At 46.5% G+C, this 20,350-nt stretch overlaps 1 protein-coding gene across 1 annotated transcript in view; it reads right to left on the bottom strand.

Annotated features, from left to right (window-relative positions):
- The window catches only part of SPRED2 (sprouty related EVH1 domain containing 2), a 392,302-nt gene extending 374,251 nt beyond the window's left edge, over window positions 1-18,051 (bottom strand). Inside the window, exon 1 of the mRNA XM_069608158.1 lies at window positions 17,721-18,051. Within this exon, the coding sequence (XP_069464259.1) occupies window positions 17,721-17,746 (26 nt within the window). The 5' untranslated portion in view covers window positions 17,747-18,051. The remainder of the gene's footprint in view (window positions 1-17,720) is intronic.
- Between the last annotated feature and the right edge of the window lie 2,299 nt (window positions 18,052-20,350).

Below are 20,350 nucleotides of genomic sequence, written 5' to 3'. Positions count from 1 at the left end.
GCGTTCGATCCGCTCTGTTCTGTCCACTCCATCTGTTTCATCTACTCCCTCTGATCAATTCATTCACCATTTCCATCCATTTAATTCCTTTATCCACTTTATTTGTCTACTCCATCCTTTCCACATGTTCGATCTACTTTTCTGTTTCGTTTACTTGGTCCGTACTTAATATTTCATTTGTTCGTTATATTTTACTTCTTTTAATCCCTTCTTCCTCCATTCTAGTAGATTCTTCTTTTGTTCTGTCCACTTCTTCCGTTCCATTCACTTAATTCCTGCTCCATCCCCTTGTTCCGCTCCGTCCCCTTGTTCCGCTCCGTCTGTTTCATCTGCTTTGTTCGTTCCATCCACCTCATCTGCTCCATCCGTTCTAACCACCTCCTCCGATCCATACACCTCCTCCGATCCATCTGCATCATCTCTTTTATCCGTTACATCTATTGTATCCGCTTCATCCGTTTCATCCACTGCATTAGTTTCACCCACATCATTTCTTTCATCCACTTCATTACTTTCATCCACTCCATTCATTCTATTCAGTTTATCCGTTTTAATTTAAACTAGTAGTTTTAGTTTTCCACTTTTCTCGTCCGGGTCTTGATGCTGGATTGTTTTTTGATATAGCAACCACGGGCTACTGTTTTATTGTTGCTGTTATACGGTTTGTGTTTAAGAGTCGATTTGTAGAGCAAGAGCCACGTTTTCAGTAATTTGCAGAAAGACATGAGGTCTTTGGTGAGTTGGATGTGGGGTGGAAGTGAGTTCCACAGAGTGGGTGCCAGGGCTGAGAATGATGATCTACCTAACCTGACTGAGTTGGTTTTTGGTATCACTAGGAGTCGGGCAGAGCTTGATCTTAGAGTGTGTGGTGGATGCTAGGGTTTTAGTTTGTCCTGAAGATATTGAGGTCCGGTTTTATGCATTGCTCGGTGAGAGATGCATAAGGTTTTGAAGGTCACCCTTTGGGCAACCGGAAGCCAGTGCAGAGTTTTGAGGGCTGGGGAGGTGTGATCTCTTGGGCCAAGTGCTAGTAAAAGTTGCTGCATTTTGTGCTCTTTGTAGTTTAGTCAGGTGGTACGCATGGACTCCGAGGTAGAGGGAGTTAGCATAGTCCAGTCTTGACATTACAATTGATTGGACCACAGAGAGTCTGTTGGGAAAGGAGAGGTATGGAAAAATGCACGTAAGAATATTGAGATGGTAGTGGCAGGACTTAGAGACTTTGTTGACTTGTTGCGAGAGGGTTAGGTCAGAGTCGAGAGTGCATCCAAGGTTTTTTACTGAGGTTGTCGGGGAATTGCCCTTGGCAGATGGCCAGGGTAGGGGGTGCAGAAGAAGTTTGGTGTTGCCACATACCACGATTTCAGTTTTGGAGGGGTTTAACAGGAGGTTTGTGGTTATCCAGTGATCAATATCAAGAAGGCAGGCAGCAGTTGGGTTTTGAATTAAGGAGTTATAGGATTAGTTGGGTGTCGTCGGCGTAGTTGTAGCACAGGATATTGTGCGAGCGGATTATTCGTGGGAGGGTGGACATATAGAGGTTGAACAGGTGGGCTGATAGGCACGCTCCTTGTGGAATTCTGGTATTGACTGGTCGGGTGGGGGAGAAGCATAGGAGGAGAGTAGGGTTATTTGGTTCCTATTGTTGAGGAAGGATGCTATCCATTTGAGAGCGTTTCCACAGATTCCTAGGGAAAGGAGGATTGAGTGGTTCATTGTGTCAAAGACGACAGATAGGTCAATAAGGATTAGTGCAGCGCATCCCGCAGAATCTGCAGTGTTTGTAAGGTCATCCCATATTGCTGTTAGGGTGGTTTCAGTTCCGTGTCGGGGTCTGAAACCTGATTGAGCGGGGTCTAGGAGATTGTTGGCTTCGACAAAGGCATTTATTTGGGAGTAGACGGTTCGGTCAATGAGGTTAGCAAGGAACCTGGTGTTTGAGAAGGGGCAGTAGTTTTTGGGCTCGAGGGAAGTTTTTTTTTTAGAAGAGGCTTGACATGAGCACTTTTGAACCTATCGGGAAAGATTCCCGAGGACAGGGAGTCGTTTATGATGGTTCTTGCGTGTTCTCCTGCGCAGGTAGATGCAAATATTTCTTTGAGGGTTGTGGCTGGGCAGGGGTCTAGCGGGGAGCTGGATGGCTTGCGGGCGGAGAGAAGTTTGAGAAATTGGTCAGTTGATAGTGGAGTGAAGGAGTCGAAGGTCCGTTAAGTAGCGATTGCAGGCAGTGGGATGGGAGGTTGGGTGGACTGATTGTGTGGTGGTTGCAAGAGGGCCAGTTGGTTGGTTAGAGAATTTGTTCTTTCGAGAGCAGTGGTGTAGAAGTGGAGAGAGAGTGCGTCGCAGAGTGATTGTGAGTGGGAGGGGGGGGGGTCGATTGGGTGGTGGTACATGATGGTTTGGTGAATTCGGAGATGATTTTGTAGAGTTCGTTGCAGGGGTTTTTACAGTTCAGGATTCAGGAGTTTTAAATGGGCTTTTTTTGCTTTACGGATTTCGGCTTTGTAGTGGCAATGGTGCCGGGCCAAGGTGGATCTGCTCAGGGGAGTTTTGTCTTTCCGCCATTTGCGTTCGAGGGATTTATATAGTTGTTTTACGGTTTTCAGTTCTGGTGTAAACCATCTAGGAAAAGGGCCATGGCGAGCTGATGGTTTGCAAGTAGGGGTGAGCGAGATTAATGAGGAATTGAACCATGAGTCAAAGGCGTCGGAGGTTAGGTGTTCATTGGTTGGGCAGGTAGGGGGAGGAGACTGAAGGAGCGCGTCAGCTAGGTCGGGAAGGGTTTTTGTTTCTTCCAGCTTTTGCATAGATTTGGGGGTTCCGGTACAGGGAGGGGTGTGGGTGAGTGAATGGTGAAAGAGACAATGAAGTGATAGGACCATATTATAGGGGTGGGGGGGGGGGGTTAGATGTATCTGGTCGTGGGAGCTGAAGATGGCATCAAGGGTGTGTCCTTTATAGTGAGTTGGCCCGTTTATGTGGGTATGGAGGTCAATCGCGTCTAGGCAGTCGACCAGAGAGTGGGTCATAGGGTTGGTGGGGATGTCAAGCCAGATATTGGAATCTCCTAGAAGGGTGAGAGTGGGATGGTTTAATAGGATGGTGGCTATCGAGTCGCAGAGGTTGTTTGAGAATTGTATGTCGTAGCCTGGAGGTCGGTAGACGATTAGGAAGCTGTGGGAGAAGGAGGGGGGGGAGGGATAGTTTTACGAAAAGGGATTCGCAGGAAGGGATGGTAGGCTGGTTGTCGATGATTGAGGCAGAGAAGTTGAACTTGAAGGCGATTGCTAATCCTCCTCTTATAGAGGGTTGGTTTAGTGAGATTAGGGAGTAGTTTGGGGGGGCGGGGGAAGCTTCAATGGCGATAGGGGCAAAGTCGTCAGAGAACCAAGTATCCGTGATAAAGACTAGGTCTGGTTTGTCAGAGGTGAGGAGGTCAAAGATGCTGTGTCTGTTTTTTGCTACAGATCGGGCATTAAAAAGGATGCATCTTACTTCGGTACAGGAGGATGATGTGGGAGTTGCAGAGGTGGAGGATGGGAGGGGAGGGGCAGTGAGTCAGAGGGGTGGTGGGGGGGTGGGTGGAAGAGGGCGAGGGTAGAGGATGGAAAGTGGGGAGAGAGAGGGGTGGTGGTTGAAGTGAAGAGTAGGCGGGCAGTCGAGGTGGTGGGATGGGTTGGGGAGGAGGGGTTAGACGGGTGTGTGGGGTTGGGAGTTTCAGTTGTGGTTGGTGAGAATTCAAGGGAGAGGGGTTTCAGGCAGGGTGAGGCGGGGGGAGGGTTCTAATGATCGAGATTGGGAGATTGAGGTGGTGGGTCGAGATGGGAGCGGCGAGGAGTACTGAGAGATTGAGGGAGACCAGGTACGTTTTCTCTTCACGGTTTTTTTTTTGTGGTTGGAGTGTGAGAGAGGGTGGGGGGGGGGGGTCGGGGTCGGAGGGTGAAAGAGATGCGGCCAGGGCGAGACGGGCAGTTTTTAGGGAGGGGAAAGAGTGGGGTCGGAGGAGGGTGTTGGTGGGAATTGATGAGGGGAAAGGCAGGTGGGCAGTTGCGGGGCTGGGTGTGTTTGGGAGGCTGGACGGGCATTTAGTTGGGGGGGTGCGGGTATGATGATAATGGGCTGGTGGGTGGAGGGGATGGGTGTGCTTGGGAGGCTGGACGGGCATTTAGTTGGGGCCTCGGGGGTGCTGGTATGATAGTGGACAGGTGGGCGGAGGGGGTGGGAGGGGCAGGGGTCTTAGGGTGGTTAGCTCACCATCGGGCTCCTCTGGCTTGGTGTTTGGATAGTGGATGGGGGCGAGGTGGAGGGGGGCTGGATTGGGATGGGGTGTTTCTTCTGGCTTGGGGGTTGGATAAGGAGTGGGCTGAGATGTGGTGGAGGGCGGGATGGTTAGGCGGTGGGGGTGGGAGGTATGGCGAGAGGGAAGGGGCGTGAGCGGGTTTCTTTCGGCAGACCTTGATGGGTTGGGTGGACTCATGGCGTGGTTAAGTTTGAACTGTGTTATAGTTGGCATAGGATGATTTTGTTCACACGTTCGAAGTTCAACTATACTACAGGATGTTAATTGATCACACTTTCTATGTTTACCTGTAGTACAGTTGGGGATAGTTTCTAGGTTCAACTGAGCCACAGGAAGATATTATCGACACTCTCTAAGATTATCTATACCTCAGTTAAGCGCCCTTTCTAGCTCGGCAAGTTGATATTATTTAGAATTTCTAAGTTCAGTTGCACCACAGGATATTATTCACACTTTCTAAGTTCGACTATGCCATAGGGTGGGAATATTCACGCATTCTAAAATGAATTGGACTATAGTTACGTTCTTAGGCACACTTTCTAAAATGAAGTAGACCACAGCTATGCCGTTGGCACACTTTCTAAATTCAACTATGGCACAGTGTGGTTTCTAGGTACTCTCTCTAATTGAACTAGACCACAGTTATGTTATTATTCAACTTGGCACAATGTGGTTATTAGACACACTTTCTAAATTGATTTAATCCACAGTCGCGCTATTAGGTACACTTTCTAAGTTGAACTAGACCACAGATACGCTATTAGCATACTTCTAAATTCAACTTTGGCACAATGTGGTTATTAGGCACACTTTCTAAATTGAACTAGACCACAGCTACACACACTTTCTAAATTCAAACTTTGACACAGTGCGGTTATTAGACACATTCTAAATTGAGCTAGACCACAGTTACCCTATTAGGTACACTTTAAATTGAATTAGACCACAGATACGCTATTAGGCACAATTCTAGATTCAACTTTGGTACAATGTGGTTATTAGGCACACTTTCTAAATTGAACTAGACCACAGCTGCGATACTGGCACAGTTCTAAATTCAACATTGACACAGTGAGGTTATTAGACACACTCTCTAAATTGAGTTAATCCACAGTTGCGCTATTAGGTACACGCTCTAAATTGAACTAGACCACAGGTACGCACACTTTCTAAATTGATCTGGACCACAGTTACGCTATTAAGTACACTCTCTAAATTGAACTAGAACACAGTTACGCTATTAGGCATACTTCTAAATTCAACTTTGGCACAATGAGGTTATTAGACACACATTCTAAATTGAACTAGGTCACAGTTACGCAATTAGGTACACTCTAAATTGAACTGGACCACAGTTATGCTATTAGACACACTTCCTGAGTTTGTGCAGACAGTCAAGATGCGATATTCAGCTCACTTAAACAAGTCAGGCGTGCTCAGTGGTATTGGGAATACAGTCTGGGTGGAGAAATTAAGAAATTACAACAGTAGGGCCAATCAATTTGAGTGGTAGGGTTGTCTGGAATGAAGTAGTTGATTCAGTACCCACCCATGCCACTTAGGCAGAGTTTACACCTACAAAAGTGTAGCCTGCATCCCTCCTGGTAAGCAATTTCACATCAATGTGACCAATTGGTACGTTCCATTTAAAGACTGAATTGCATGCTTCTAAAGCCTTCCCAGTGCTGTGCTGTTGGCATTCCTGAACATGCAGAACTCCAAATTGAGTTATTCGTTTCACATTCAGAAATTCCATTCGCATGTATAGCCCATTTGAGGCCAACTGCCTGATTCATGGAATTATTTGCGTGAAATACGCAGATTTGCGCGACCTTTCTGCCCGAAGATCCCCATACTTCAAACAGGGATTTACAGGCACAAAGGCGCGCAAATCTGCATTTTCACGCAAATAATTCCATGAATCAGGCTGTAAGAATAGTCCAAAAGCTAAAGAGATCTGTCTATGCACACCTATAAAATATTCATGGCATAGGTTGCTGAAATGCTTCTGTGACCACGATCTTGAAATGTAGGCCTGTGTGCTCCTTTTAATCTGCTCTAGACATTTAAAACTATAGTTTAATTGGCAAATTACAGCACATCATACTATATATACACACATATTAAGGAAGTGTGTATAATCGATTTTATGGGGAGTTTGGGGGGGTCCTGGCAAGAATAAAGTTAACTCAACACGGAGGCCTTGGTCGCAAGGAGCTCATCCACCGCAGTCCCCGTTCTACTTCTCAAACTCTGCCTGATTAGAAAAAGCTTGTCCTACGAAGAACCATGCCTGTGACACTTCCTGCAGTGCTTCTTCGAGTGCATTTGCACATTGACTGTGCTGTTGAGAGAACACTTGCCCACGGAGATTACCAAAGTGACTACCGCAAATTCATCCGATAGAGATTTGCACCGTTAGGCAAAGGGTATTGCGCCAGAAGGTTTGCTCCCCAAGATCGATACTCAACCTACTAAAATAGAATATCCCTTGCTGGGAACAAGGTTAAAGTTGTTTTTCAGGAAACCCCTTAGGAGATATTTCCCTTTCAGGGCACCACTATATCACAGATTTGAAACGGTCGTCAGTGCAGTAAGTCACTTAAAAAAAATGTTTTAAAATCATTCCTACAGGTCAATGTTTTCTGGGCATAAAGGCCCATATTTTCAGTGACACTCGACTCCTCATGCCTCTGCCAGTAAGCTTACCATGCACTTTAGCTCTTTTCAATTCACGTTTTTCCAGACCATCGAACATTTATACGGTTATGGTTTTTCTGCACAAAACGCCCTTCCGTCTGAAATCTTTTGCATTCTTGGACCTTCCTTTTTACTCATGTCCCCCTCAGCTGAGCACTCAAGACTCTGCAGTGCGCATCTTTTTCAAGTTGCGTATCTCCCAGGGTTACACTTACCTACTGTGCATGGGCTTCTTGCTCTGCATTTGAATTTTTCTCTTTATGTATTAGACGGTTTATTCCTGGGTTTGCTCCTACATCAGAACAAAAAAGGACTCTTGAGCAACTATGAATCTGGCTCCATCCTTAACACCGTAGAGAGACAGAGTTTAACAACATGGACCACAAAGGCACAGCAGTGAGACCATGGATTGTAATGGCTACCGAACGGATTGCCCTGTATACACAGGTAACATGTAAGCCATTGAAAACCCCCATGACGGGTCCAGCAATGAAAGCGCAGAATGCTCAATGCATATTTAAGAAAAATATGTTAATAGTTTCTTACACTGCACCAAATGTGAGAAATGGCTGCATATGCAATGTTGCGAAGACGTGAGCATTTGCTTATTATGGCCTGGTGGAACATACCCCAAACCTTCTTGAGAAAACCGCACATAAATGTATAGCACTTTTTAGCATATCTGAATTGTGCAACTCCGAGTGAATGCACAAGCAAAATACTTTGTTGTACCATCTCCCTTTCATTTGTCTTACTCTCCACAAAATGCGATTGCTCCGGTCCAACTGTTTTGCCTTGGCTACTACAATAGGTATATACTTTAATCTTTCTGCTAAAACAATGCTCGAAGAACAGAGTACAATGGTCTTGTTTCAAGCATATGATGGGATTACAGTACCGCCGTCTTGTAAGCATTGCAGTGGTTCCTAAAACCACCCTCTGTCAACCCTTGCTTAAAGCAGAAAGGTCATCCCCCAAAACAAATCGCTACACACAGTGGTAGCAATCATTTTTCAGAACAGTTGCTCAAAACTCTATGTTGGAAGCTATGCAAATCTTGTCCCACATGTGTCTCTAACCAAAGGCCGAAAGTTACACTTTTCATGTGAACGGTAGTCTCACTATGTGGGTGATCTTTTAACCAGAAAGTCACATTATGTAGTATTAGTACCCAGTGGGGACGGGGCTTTGTCCTCCCAGCCAATGGGGAGGCGGGGAATGGGGGCATTACCATGGCATGCCGCTATAAGCCTCCTCAGGGCTGGAGCCTGCTATCTCCCCCGCCGGGGAACCGGTTGAGTGCCCCCACACATCCCCTGTCCCAGTTTGCCACTAATTTCACTCCCTCCCCCTCCCACCCCACTTACCTTCTCCTTTCTGGTCCTGCACCGGGAACAGAAGTGTTGTCAGCGCGTCCACTCCTGACCTGAGACATGCAACCATGGGAGAAGGGACTACATAGTTCCTTTTCCCAGTTCCATGGCGGGCATCTTATTTGTTGCGTTCCTTTTCAGTTGTGAAATGCAGACGGCATTTCACAACTTCTGGAAAGATTCTATTAGTACCCCAGTCCATCTGGCCCGGGCAACAACAGAAATGAGCACCACGCATGGGGGAGGTGCATTATCACTTCAAGTAATGCCCCGTGGCCTGTGTTATGGGTTCCTAGGCATTACTGAAGTGGTAACGCCGCCCCAGCGAGGGTGTTATTAGAACCTAAATTCTGACCAGAGCGCGACAGAATCTTAGTTCCAGCACTCCGCACTACAATTCCGTGACCGTTGCAGCACGTAGTCACCCGGCAAGAAAACAGAAATTAGAGTTTCAGCGTATTACTGCTTACCGTGAAGCAACAGTGTTATATATGTTCCACGAAAACGATCTGGAGAGACGTACGACCTCTACACACAGCGCCCCTGCTGGCCAAAGAAGTGCATCGTCGTGCAGCATATAATGGGCACAGCCCCCTGAAAAACCTGGTAGCTGCGAAATCATCAGCTGGATTCACCCAATACACATCAGTGTACACTTTGACAGGAGCAGGCCCAGGACTCCTGAAAAACACATTCACCCTGATTCATGGGATTATTTGCACGTAAAACGCATATTTGCGTGCCATTCTGCCCAAAAATCCCTGTTTGAGGTATGGGGATTTTCAGGCAGAATGGCGCGCAAATGTGCGTTATGCACACAAATAATACCATGATTCAGGTGCATTATATAAAAGGCTATACCCTTCCAAATACCCAGAGAGGAGTAGCACCAGTGATGATAGCAAGGCTCGGGAGAGCCAGAAGAGAAGCTAACCTGACCTGGGGCAAATAATACAGAAAGCGATAGGAGCAATGGGTCATGGGTCACAGCAGATGACTGGTTAAAGTTCTCCCAAGGAATGGAGGAGATGTAAAAGGGGAAGAAAAGCAGCCCGCAAATTCACTTCCCGGGCACGCCACAGTAGAGGAAGAGTGGCAAAGGAAAAAGGGTGAGATCCATGGTAAAGAATAGTAGGTGGCATGATAGGTCATCCAGTAGCTCAGGTGAAGAGGATGACAACTGGAAAGAGGAGTCCCCTCAGGAGAAGGTAGTGTCAATTTATCATCTTCTGATGAGGGGCACAAGAAAGCTCCAAAAGAAAAGAAAGACTGATGAGGAAGATGTTGAAGCGGGTGAAGATTTTGACCCGGAGGCACTAATCCACCCTCAATCTTCAGAGTGGGAGCAGCCTAAGAAGGTAGCAGCCTATCTTAAGAAGTGCCTTAGGACACCAATGACAAAGGAGGTCAGAAGTAAACTAAGGGCTGAATGCCCAAAACCCTTCCTCCCCGAAGGAATAGCTGTCAGTCCAGAGATCGACAAGAAAATGGTCAACTTCATGGGGAAATTACTCACCTTCATGGGGAAATTGCCAGGACAAGACGTTGGACATCGTAGGTCCACTCACTAAAATACTCCAGATGGCGGAAGAGACCCGGGAGAAAAAGGAAAAAGCAGACCTGATGGTTTTAATCTGATGGGCACAAAGGGTCATTTGCATGCTGGGAAATGCCAATTGTGTGATTAATACCGAAAGGAAAAGATTGCTGTAGGTGAAGATAGGCCTCAAGCTTAGCGAACTGGCATCTTCTGAGTCAGCAAACTATTCGGAGACACTGTTATAAAGGAACTGACTGGATTTGACAACTCATATGCATCCCTCGACAAAGCACAAGCTTCACTGAAGAGGGTATTCAGCAGACTGATTTTCGGGATGGTTGGTAGCGGCAGGGGCCGCTCTACCAGCTGATACCGAGAGCTCAATGGAGGGAATCAAGAAGATCGAAAACCAAACCCCTTTTACCCTCCCAATGGAAAGGAAGGGGCCAAGTATGGCAACAAGGAGACCAGCAACCAAATAAGTCAGGTGAGGACGAGCGAAAGCAAGCACACTTTAAACACAGACGCCGCCCTCAATGTAGGAGGGAGATGGCAAAACATGTAGACGCCTGGCTTTCCATACCCAAGGATGCTTGGATTTTGGACACTATACAGGGGTTTCATATAGATTTTCACACAACACAGAGTCACTACCCCCTCAATTCACTCCCCCGCCCCCCACCTGAGTCGTATGTACACAAGTATAGAACAACCATTACTAGAAGTAGAACTGAGAAACCTAGAGCGCAAAGCAACCATAGTGCAAGTAACAGATGGTTCGGTGGGATTTGTAAGCAATGTATTCCTGGTCAAAGGGAAACAAGTCGAGACCAATTATCAACCTGAGAGACCTAAACAAATTTGTGGTGTACATGAACCACCTCCTAAGGGACATATTGCTACAGGAGAATTGGATGGCCCGGATAGACCTCAAGGATGCGTATCTGACGGTACCCATTGTAGAGGAACACCGGAAATTACCGAGTTTCTTCTGTGGGAGGCAACATGGGAATTTTGTTGCCTTCCTTGCGGCTTGGCGTCAGCACCATGGTGCTTCACCAAGCTGATGAAACCCGTAGTTACATATCAGAGGGCAGGGAATTCGACTCATAGTATAACTGGATGACATTTGCATAATGTTCCAGGACAAGGACATTCTCAAAGTGCAAGTGAACATCAAACTGGAGATACTTCAGAGACCGGGGTTTCTAATCAACTGGGAGAAATTCAGTGTCCAACCAGACCAATCCATGGAATTTTTCAGATTTGTGATCAATACCACCCGGTGTTCACTCAGCTTGCCGATGGCCAAAGTGAACGACATCAAGAAACAGATCAGACAGACGCTGATGAAGAGGGAGAGTAATTGTTACGAGAAATTGCCAGACTGGTGGGGCGTTTAGCCTCCTCAATTCAGGCTATATTTCTGGGAACTCCAGAGACTGAAGATCCAGCATCTCAGGATGGGCGCTTCATTCAAACAAAGGGTCCCGGTTTCCCGAGAGGCGAGAGAGGAGTTGGAATGGTGGCTCCAAAACATGGATCCATGGAACGAGGGAGCTATATTTCGCTCATCCCTGGACCCGATTATAGAATCCGATGCCAGCATATGGGGCTGGGGAGCCAGTTACGGGGTCCTGTCGACAGGGGGTCAAATCAAGAAACATCATTGCCCATCAATTGCCCAGAACTATTGGCAGGGCCCTTTGCAGTGAGGTGCTGGACTGCGTGCCACTCAAAAACATGTGTCAGAAGTCAGGTACATAAACAGATTGGGTGGCACCTGGTCCAGGATGTTGGCAGAGATGACGAAAGAGTTCTGGCACCACTGTCTTCAGAGACGGGTATCAGTGACAGCAGAATACGTGCCAGGATGATCGAACGAGGTAGCCGATTGGAACTCCAGATTCCCAAGGGATGCCAGAGGTGTAAGAACTGAGGACACATTGGGGCCTGTGCCAGATCAACCTGTTGCATTGAGGTTGAACAACCAACTATCTCGGTTCTTCAGTTGGTCGGACCCAGAGGCAGAGGCAACAGACGCCTTCCTCCAATCGTGGGGACAGGACACAGGTTACACCTTTCCCATGTTCGATGATTGCGAGAACATTAGCTCAGGTGAGGAGGCAGAAAGCCTCTCAGATTCTGATCAGCCGGATTGGAAAGGCCAAGCTTGGTTTCCCAATGTACTGGAGTTATCACACCACAACCCAGTAGTGATGCCCAGACACAAATATATTGTACGAGACCCCGGAGAGGACAGCCACCCACTGGTGCGGACAAGCAAATTCAACCTGATCGCCTGGGCGATTTCAGGAGATCTTGGGTTAGGACTGGCATATCGAGCGAGGCTGAGCTCATCAATGAATTGTGGGCACCAGGGACCCATAGAGCATGCAAATCTGCATGGACGAACTGGTTTTAGTTGGCGCGTGGAAAGGGACATTCATCCCGATGGACAGATGGGGTACAAATAGGCCATTTTAAAGGCACAGATGGCAGCGCAAGGGAAAGCGTATCGGACCATTAATACAGTCTGCTCTGCGATATCGGTGGGCCGTCCTAAGTATGAAAGGGTTCAGATAGGCAAGCACCCCCTGATTTTCAGGCTATTAAAAAGGGATAAGAATGACTAGACCTCCCAAAGTGAAATACACGCAGCTGTGAGATGTGGACACAGTGTTGAAGATGTTTCTAGCATGGCCAGAAAATGCAGAACTATCTAGGAAAGCATTATCTGCTAAACTCACTATGCTCTTGTGCCTGTCACCATGCAAGTGAGTATCAGATGTCAGAGCACTGGAAAAGAATAAGAAATCATATCACCGAATGGGGTGACATTCCTCATATCGAGGAGGACGAAAAAAGGCCTAAGATCAGTAGCTTAGGAGGAATTTCCTAATCAGCCAAAGTTATGTCCGATTAGATGCTTAGCAGCATATGAGGAGATTATGAGAGATGTGAGACTGATAGGGGTATCACAGCTACTGATAGCGCAGTTTCACCAGCAACTCTAGCCAGGTGGCTAAGATGGGCGATGAGTCAGGCCAGTATCAATGTACACTGTTATGGGGCTCACTCAGTGAGGGTAGCTATGGTCACTAAGGCTTTCAATGTAGGAGCTAGATTGGAAGATATCATGAGATCAGCAGATTGACCGAACGGTCTACTTTCAAGACCTTTTATTTCAAGCCAATTGAGAAGAAGGCAACTTTGGTGGTAAGTAATTTTGAAGAAGCATAATCCGAGCCTCCGGTCTTGACATAGAATTCAGATGTTGAACACATTTGTTCCAGAAAGTCATAATTCTATTAAAGACAGAGAGGCGAAGGATTATCACACCCATGCAATCGTTTTGATCTATGAATGTAAATTCTGTATTGTGTTCTGATGTTATCGTAATGAAATGCTGTATTATTATCACGCGATTTCCCACCCTTTTGATCCTGTTCACCGAAATGTGATTTTTTTTCTTAATAGGTACAATTGTGGATAACAAGCCTGCTGTAAGCTGAAGGTTGGAGAATCTACATTGAAATCTTTGTCTACCGGTTGGGTCGCAAATCAAGATCAGCAAAAGAAAGGGGGGTTTAAAGGAGTTCCAGTGTTTATGAGTATATGTGTCATGGGATTGGACAGTTTTGGCACGTGGTTTGTCAGGAACCAATAATAATTGTACTGCCAAAGACTTGAAACAAGTGGGACTTGTAGTCTTATCTTTGTTACTGGTTGTATTATTGTTTTGTTAAATGGTGCTCGAGAAGTAAAGTTAAGGAGAAAGCATAATCCTTCAACTGTGTCTTTAATAGAATTATGACTTTCTGGAACGAATGTATTGAAAATCTGAATTCTTTAAAAAAACTAGAGAAAATGAGCCACATTAGGAGTATGGCGGTAAGGCAACAACGCTGCTGGTATCGCTACTGGCACCGTTGGTACCGTATCGCCATACTAGGGGTTTTGCACAAGGGTGCCCATGCAGCCACCTGGCCTGACCAGTTGGCCATACTGGCACCTGGGAGCAGAACATGATGGAAGCAACAGTACCGTTATAAACTGTACCGCTGCTACCATCCTCCCCATTTGAGTCCTATAGGGGCTCAAATGGGAATGGGGACGGACGTACTGGCCCCGGCACCAGGGGAATTACCAGGTCCACTGAGGTTGGAATGGCCCGGTGATTCCCTTTTTGCCATAGCCAAGTTTGGGAGTAGCCTTGCCGGTCAAACCGCCAAGGCTACCTCCAACCTCGTAATGAGACCCAATGCATCTTAAAGTCCCCATATTTAGGAGATATGAATCAACTGTCAACATTGAATCACGCTGACATTGAGATAGCGAGACAAAGTAAACGGCATAGCTAAATGTTGTATGTAGCAAACATCATCTTTGTCTGAAAAGATGTTGGATTACAGGGTTTGGATAGTGGCAGAAGATTCCCATGCACCCTAACATTATCCATTCCATTCGTGAGGCACTGGTCCAATCCAGGGTTTAACTTTGCATTATGAGACTTGCAGCCATGAGTTTATAATAATGGGGAAATAAAGAACTAACAAGTCCCAGAGTACAAAACCAGGACTGAACTAGTGTCTCCCAAAAAAAAAGGAACATTGGCATGTATGTTGCTTCCTGTGAACACATCTAGGCAGTTCTGAAGTCCCATTTATTGGTGCAATTGCTTCAAAATTAAACTACTGCATTATAAAGTTTAATTATTTCCATAGGTACTCGTCAGCTATTAGCTTTTTGCTCAAACCAGGCATGGGCAAACAGCGCCAGTGAGTGGACATGCGACATTTGAACAGGCCTTAAAATGTGCTAGTGATAATTGCCTCTTGAGGAGTATAAAAAACGAATAATAATTATAATGTCGCCTGCATGCAAAGAACTGCAAGGGGAGAAGCTTCATGCGTGGCCAGTAGCTTGCAACTTGAATTGTTTACCCTTATTTGAAGTCTTCAGTCCAAACGAGCATATTTGGTCTGTGATTTCTGTTTGGGATCCAATCATTGTAATGAATGTATTATTGCTTTAAACAAAGCGTGTAAACATTGATAAATCAGTGTACACTGCTCTATTAGTGTTTTTGTGGCCACAACAGGTGACCAGAGTTTTCTGGTACCCTAGTGTCCAAAGCTTCTTTCCAGCCACGAATTCATCAAGCCAGTGACTGCCACCTCATGTTCCATACTCATGGTTTTTAACAAAACGCAGTGGAACAAATATTGGAGGGGATGAAATTAAGATTTTTGAGCAAGAGCGAGCACGTAGCTTGCCACAAATATAACGTTTATGTGAGATGTAAACTTGAACCATCATATACCATCAACGATGCTTCAAACGTCTTCTAGATGTTTCTAATGCTTCTTTCAAGACATTCCCAAATACAAACATACCTAGGTGATATGTGTCTGTATGGCACCAGATGGCCTTTGGAGCGAAAAGTAGAAGTTAACCAGTCTCTTCTGGACTAGGAGCAGGAGCTAAATGACTCCCAACCCCCAGCAAAGTCAAACCCTGCTATTGGTAATTGCTGCACCTAAACACGATGCCCATTTAGGAGGCATGTTCCAAATTAGCACCAAAGGAAACCCCCGTTTTTTGCAATCTTTTCTGATGGGCATATGAAAATGTTGATGTTGACACCTAAAGCAGCCATTGATGTTCAGAAGAAGAAACGAATTTATAGTAACCTGCACAGTGTGAATCAGTTAACACAAATCCAGTCCCAATATCAAATCTGCAGGTGATCTGCAGTGATCCCCCCCACTCGCCTATGAAGGGCTCTTCCACTATGCCTGGTCAAGCCCACGTTTATCAACAATTAGGTGGTTTCGCCTTCTGAAAGAATGTTTGGTGCTACCCAAAAATTGAAAAGGCGTTTTGCCCTCTGAAATTCCTGATCAGGTCACTGCTATGTAGAGAATGGGCGGTGATCAGAGCACTTCCACGAGACGCCGTGAAATAATACTGAATAAGAAAGAGAAGCACAGATGTTGAAAAATGTAATACAGGTAAAGGGTTAATCAATCCTCATAATATATAAATTGCCTTAGCACAGTCAAAAGAGGACAGTGACCACGTACTGATAGGAGAACCACGCATACGAAAAGGTCAACCAATCGATCCTTGCCAATTGACAATGGCCTGAACATCTTCACACACAGTCCACCACAAAACTGAAAAGATACAAGTCTTTCAACTGACTGCTGCAAGCCAGCACAAACACTCAGCGGCCGCACTTCAGAAACTTTGACAGAACAACAATTATATGCAATAAACCACTGAGGATCGGTATTTACAATCAGCCGGTGGGCGAGGAGCCTACTTAAAAAGTCAAGGGGGCCACCACCTCCACAAATGTGGGCCCTGCCCAGTGGCATTTGCCACCCGCCTTTCCTGCAGAAGTGACAGGGGGGCGAGCAAAAACGAACTGCACATGAACAATGAACCATATTCGAGGCCAGCTTTATGTCACTGTTTATGTACGGCTTTCCTTGGCCACAGGCCCCAATCTATTGTTCCGAGTGCATTTCGTGGTGTGCAAGAATTTAGGTTGAGCATAATAATGTTTTATCAATGAGGAGCAGAGAATCTCGCGGTGGCGAGGGGGGCGTTACCTACGGGTTGGGGATTTTCTACGGAATGCTGGTAAAGCGTCATTGTGTTTCATGCTTTGGAATTCCAATAGGCAAACAATGTGTTTAAAGTTTGGGCACAAGAGCAGCTATCGCGCTGGAATGATACACGTTAACCTTTTAAGGCAAAACAAGATTAGAATGCGTTTAGATGAACGTGGCACCTACACGCATCTATGATACCGAGGCGAGGCAGCCTAGCAAAATGCTAGCACATATCGAGGGGTTGCTTTAATAACCCAGACAGCAATCAGTGCTTAGAATTCCGGACACTGCCACCCAGCTTTATTTTGTATCGATAGAAACAGACCAGCAGGGTTCTAATAGCCTTCACTAATGTCTTTCTTTTTTTTCTGAACAGGTTGCATTGGTTTTACACCCAGTACACGAACGAGAACACGGCGCTCAACGGGGTTTTGAAGCAGAGGTTAGCAGGCTTGCCAACAGAAAGGAAACTCCACCGTAACACGGTTATTTTTTTTGTTTTACTTATTTTGCTTTAAGCGCACCTAAAACGAATAGGGCTACTCGGAACTGCGCATCCTCAGAACAGGAAAAGGTTCGTTCTCTCGCGTTTTTTTTTTCTCCAAAGAACCGAAAGCTGCAAAACTAATTTCAGGAGCGCAGTATTTGGAGAAGAGGGTGGGTTGTACAAGGCCGGCCACAGGCTGCTGGGAGGCCGAAAGCTGGGACGCAAGCTCCTCTGCCCTCCCCTTTACACGACGTGCGGCAGCTTTTTTTATGAATGGAAAACGCTGTATGCAAATGAGCGACTCTAGGAAAGAAATGGCCGACGCTGGGGGATGGGATATCCCGTTTACGACCGCTGCACGCCTGGCGCTGCAGGGGGCGGGGAAGGGAAAGAATACACCACAGAAAGATGGGGTGCCAGCACCCTCACAAGAGCCAGGTCGGAAATTACAGGGCTATACCAGGCAGGGGCAACCAACGTAAACGGGTCGCCCCTGCTGGGTAATGGGGCGACCCCGTGAGGTCCTGAGCAGCAAGTGAAGGTCCTGCAGAAGTAAACACACGAAGACTCACATCTACGTGCAAGGCGTCCCCAAGCACAATGAACCGTAATGCTCGTGCATCACACCACCTCAATCCTTTCACCTACACGCAGACCAGGACACCCGTCCAGCAACCCTTCTTCGCCCACTTACTCCTCTGGCTGTTCCTCTTCGTTCATTTTCCTCTTCAGCGGCGGTCGTAGGGATGTCCCGCAGCAGCGCCCTGCGACTCCGCTCTCCGCATCTTCGCGGTCACATCCTTAGACCTTCCTTAACTTTTTATTTCGTTCCAATGTTTCCAACGGGGGGGGGGCTTGAAAGGGGTGCAGAAACAGAACCAGGCCGTGGATGCAATGAGGAGGAACGCTGGTTTTAACAACGGTGTCCGCCGCGGGCTCCCGTTTACAGGCGCCTGGCGGCGGGGAGCGGGGCGGATGGCTGGCGGTGGCCCCGTCCGAGCCCCATGGCTGCAACCTCAGTCCATGTTGGATTCTCACCGCCTGAGAGGAAATGGAGCGGAAGCGATGACGTCATCTTAGCAACCGAGCTGCCAAGCTGCAGCACAGGAGGGAGGGAAGAAACCAGACACCGGCTGCTGCTGGCCCAAGCAGCCAGCCTGCCACAGCCTTGCTAGACGCCCGGGCGGCCACACACCAGCAGACAAAAGCGCGCTACCACGCGCCGCGCTACAGAAGGGACGTCTTTCCACTGCCACACACAAGAAAACCAGCCCGCTGACCCGTGTATTGCGAACTCTTACAGGCACCAAAGCCACCGCCCCACGCCGGGCACCACCAATATGCCATTGGAGCTGACCCCGAATGCAGCCTGTGCACCTCAGACAATACACTATTGTTGTTTTGACAAGTCTAAGCATACAAAGAAATGTTTAGGCAGGCTTGATCATCGTATTGTATTCGCTGGATGTCGTTTACATACATATAGTTACTTGTTTAGAACTTCCAGTGTTTGAACCCGAACTAATTGTACTTGGTCTCGGGCCGTGTGCTCAACTAAGGCCTCGCTGCCCGCTCGTTGTCCTGTAGTCTCGTGTTTGATGTGAAGCTCAAATGCAGGGAAGAGACGACGGTTTATTGGTGACAATAGACTAGTAACCCCCTGCGCCTTTACGGGATCTTCCTCCTTCGCATTTGGGAGCTCCAACTTTCAAGTATCACTTTTTCGTAAAATTTAATTACATGGCATTCTCGTGTCTTCTGTCGTACAGTCAAGGACTCTTTTCATAATATGCTGTTTTATACGGTGCACCGTGCCATTTACATGGTCTCCAGATGCTAGCGTGGCTCTAAGAAAAGTGGGTATGGTTGGTTAGTGAGGAATAAGATAGAATTTGTGCTAATCTGTTGATGCGTGCAGAACCAGGTGGAAGTGACATTTGTGCATGTGAGCTTTCTGGGTTAATGTTAGTGCACGGTACAAATGTCCTTTAACATCATCACCACGGAGGTGGTCCCCTGGCGCTCTGGTGGCTCTGAAAAAGGGGGGAGAGGGGTTGGATTAGTGGGAATAAGCTGGAAAAGTGCAAGAGAGCAGTGATGTGCTGTTGGCAGCCTCAGCCCGGTGGGTCCGTTGGCTGGGCTTGGGGTGTTTCATGGTCCGTAGTCATCGTGTACTGTTGTGCAAGTCTATGTGTGGTTTGTTTTGTTGTTGCATTGTTGTGAAGTTTGTGCGGATTGCTGCGTTTAAGGCTTGTGGTTGTGTTTGGTTATAGTTTGAGAAGTCTATGCAGAGGGATTGAATTGTTAGTTGGTTGGTTAGTTGGCATTGCTGTCCTTGCAATTGTTGGATTCCATCTAGGTGCGGTACATGCTAACAGTCACATTTCTATCTAGATGCGACGCAAGCTAAAGTTCAGATTTCCGTACTAGTGTGGCACACGCTAACAGTCACATTTCTGTCTAGATGCGAGACAAGCTAGGTTCAGAATTCTAAGTGTGCTGCATGCTAAGAATCACATATGCTAACAATCACATTTCTGAAATTCCATCTAGGTGTGGCATATGCTAACAATCACATTTCTGTCTAGATTTGGCGCAAACTAAACTAAGAAGTCCATCTAAGTGTGGCATATGCTAACAATCATATTTCTGTCTAGATTCGGTGCAGGTTAAGCTTGAGAATTCCATCTAAGTGTGGCATATGCTAACAGTCACATTTCTGAAATTCCATCTAAGTATGGCATATGCTAACAATCACGTGACGCATGCTAGATTTCAGAATAGTGTGGCACATTCTAACATCGGCGTGTTTGTTAGTGCGTTGTGCAATGCAACATTTATAGTCCATCCAAGAATGGATTTAGGCGGAAGTTAACAAATCTCTCTAAGCATGCAAGTTGTAAAATGTGAACTGGGCTTGTAACCGCAACGGTAAGGTTGGTGTCCATTGTCTGATTTGTTTTCAGGTATTGGATTTGTAAAATGATTAGAGAAGGGTGTGCAGTTTGCGAGTTCTGGTTGGGTTCTTTCACTAGCTCGCTGGATGGGTGTAGTGTGTGAGTGGTGTGAGGGTGTGGAGAAATGTTTATTTTTTTTTAAATTTGGTTTCGGGTGATCTCTGGGTGTTGAGTAGTCTTATTGTCGGTTCCTAATTCTGTATTGTCCTTTGTTTGCTTTGGTCCTGGTGTATGGTTTGCAGAATGGCGCATCTAAACTAAATCTAAGCAAATCAGTACAATTCTACTTCACCTAAGCTAACTCAGTACAATTCGAGTGTGGCTACTTTCAAAAGCAGTGTTAACTAAATCAGTGCAATTCTAGTGT

Source organism: Ambystoma mexicanum, chromosome 4q (genome assembly GCF_040938575.1).
Source record: "Ambystoma mexicanum isolate Mex_15411 chromosome 4q, UKY_AmexF1_1, whole genome shotgun sequence".
In the NCBI taxonomy this organism is placed as follows: domain Eukaryota; kingdom Metazoa; phylum Chordata; class Amphibia; order Caudata; family Ambystomatidae; genus Ambystoma; species Ambystoma mexicanum.
The sequence above is the reverse complement of the archived record's forward strand: the minus strand, read 5'-3'. Positions and strand labels throughout refer to the sequence as shown.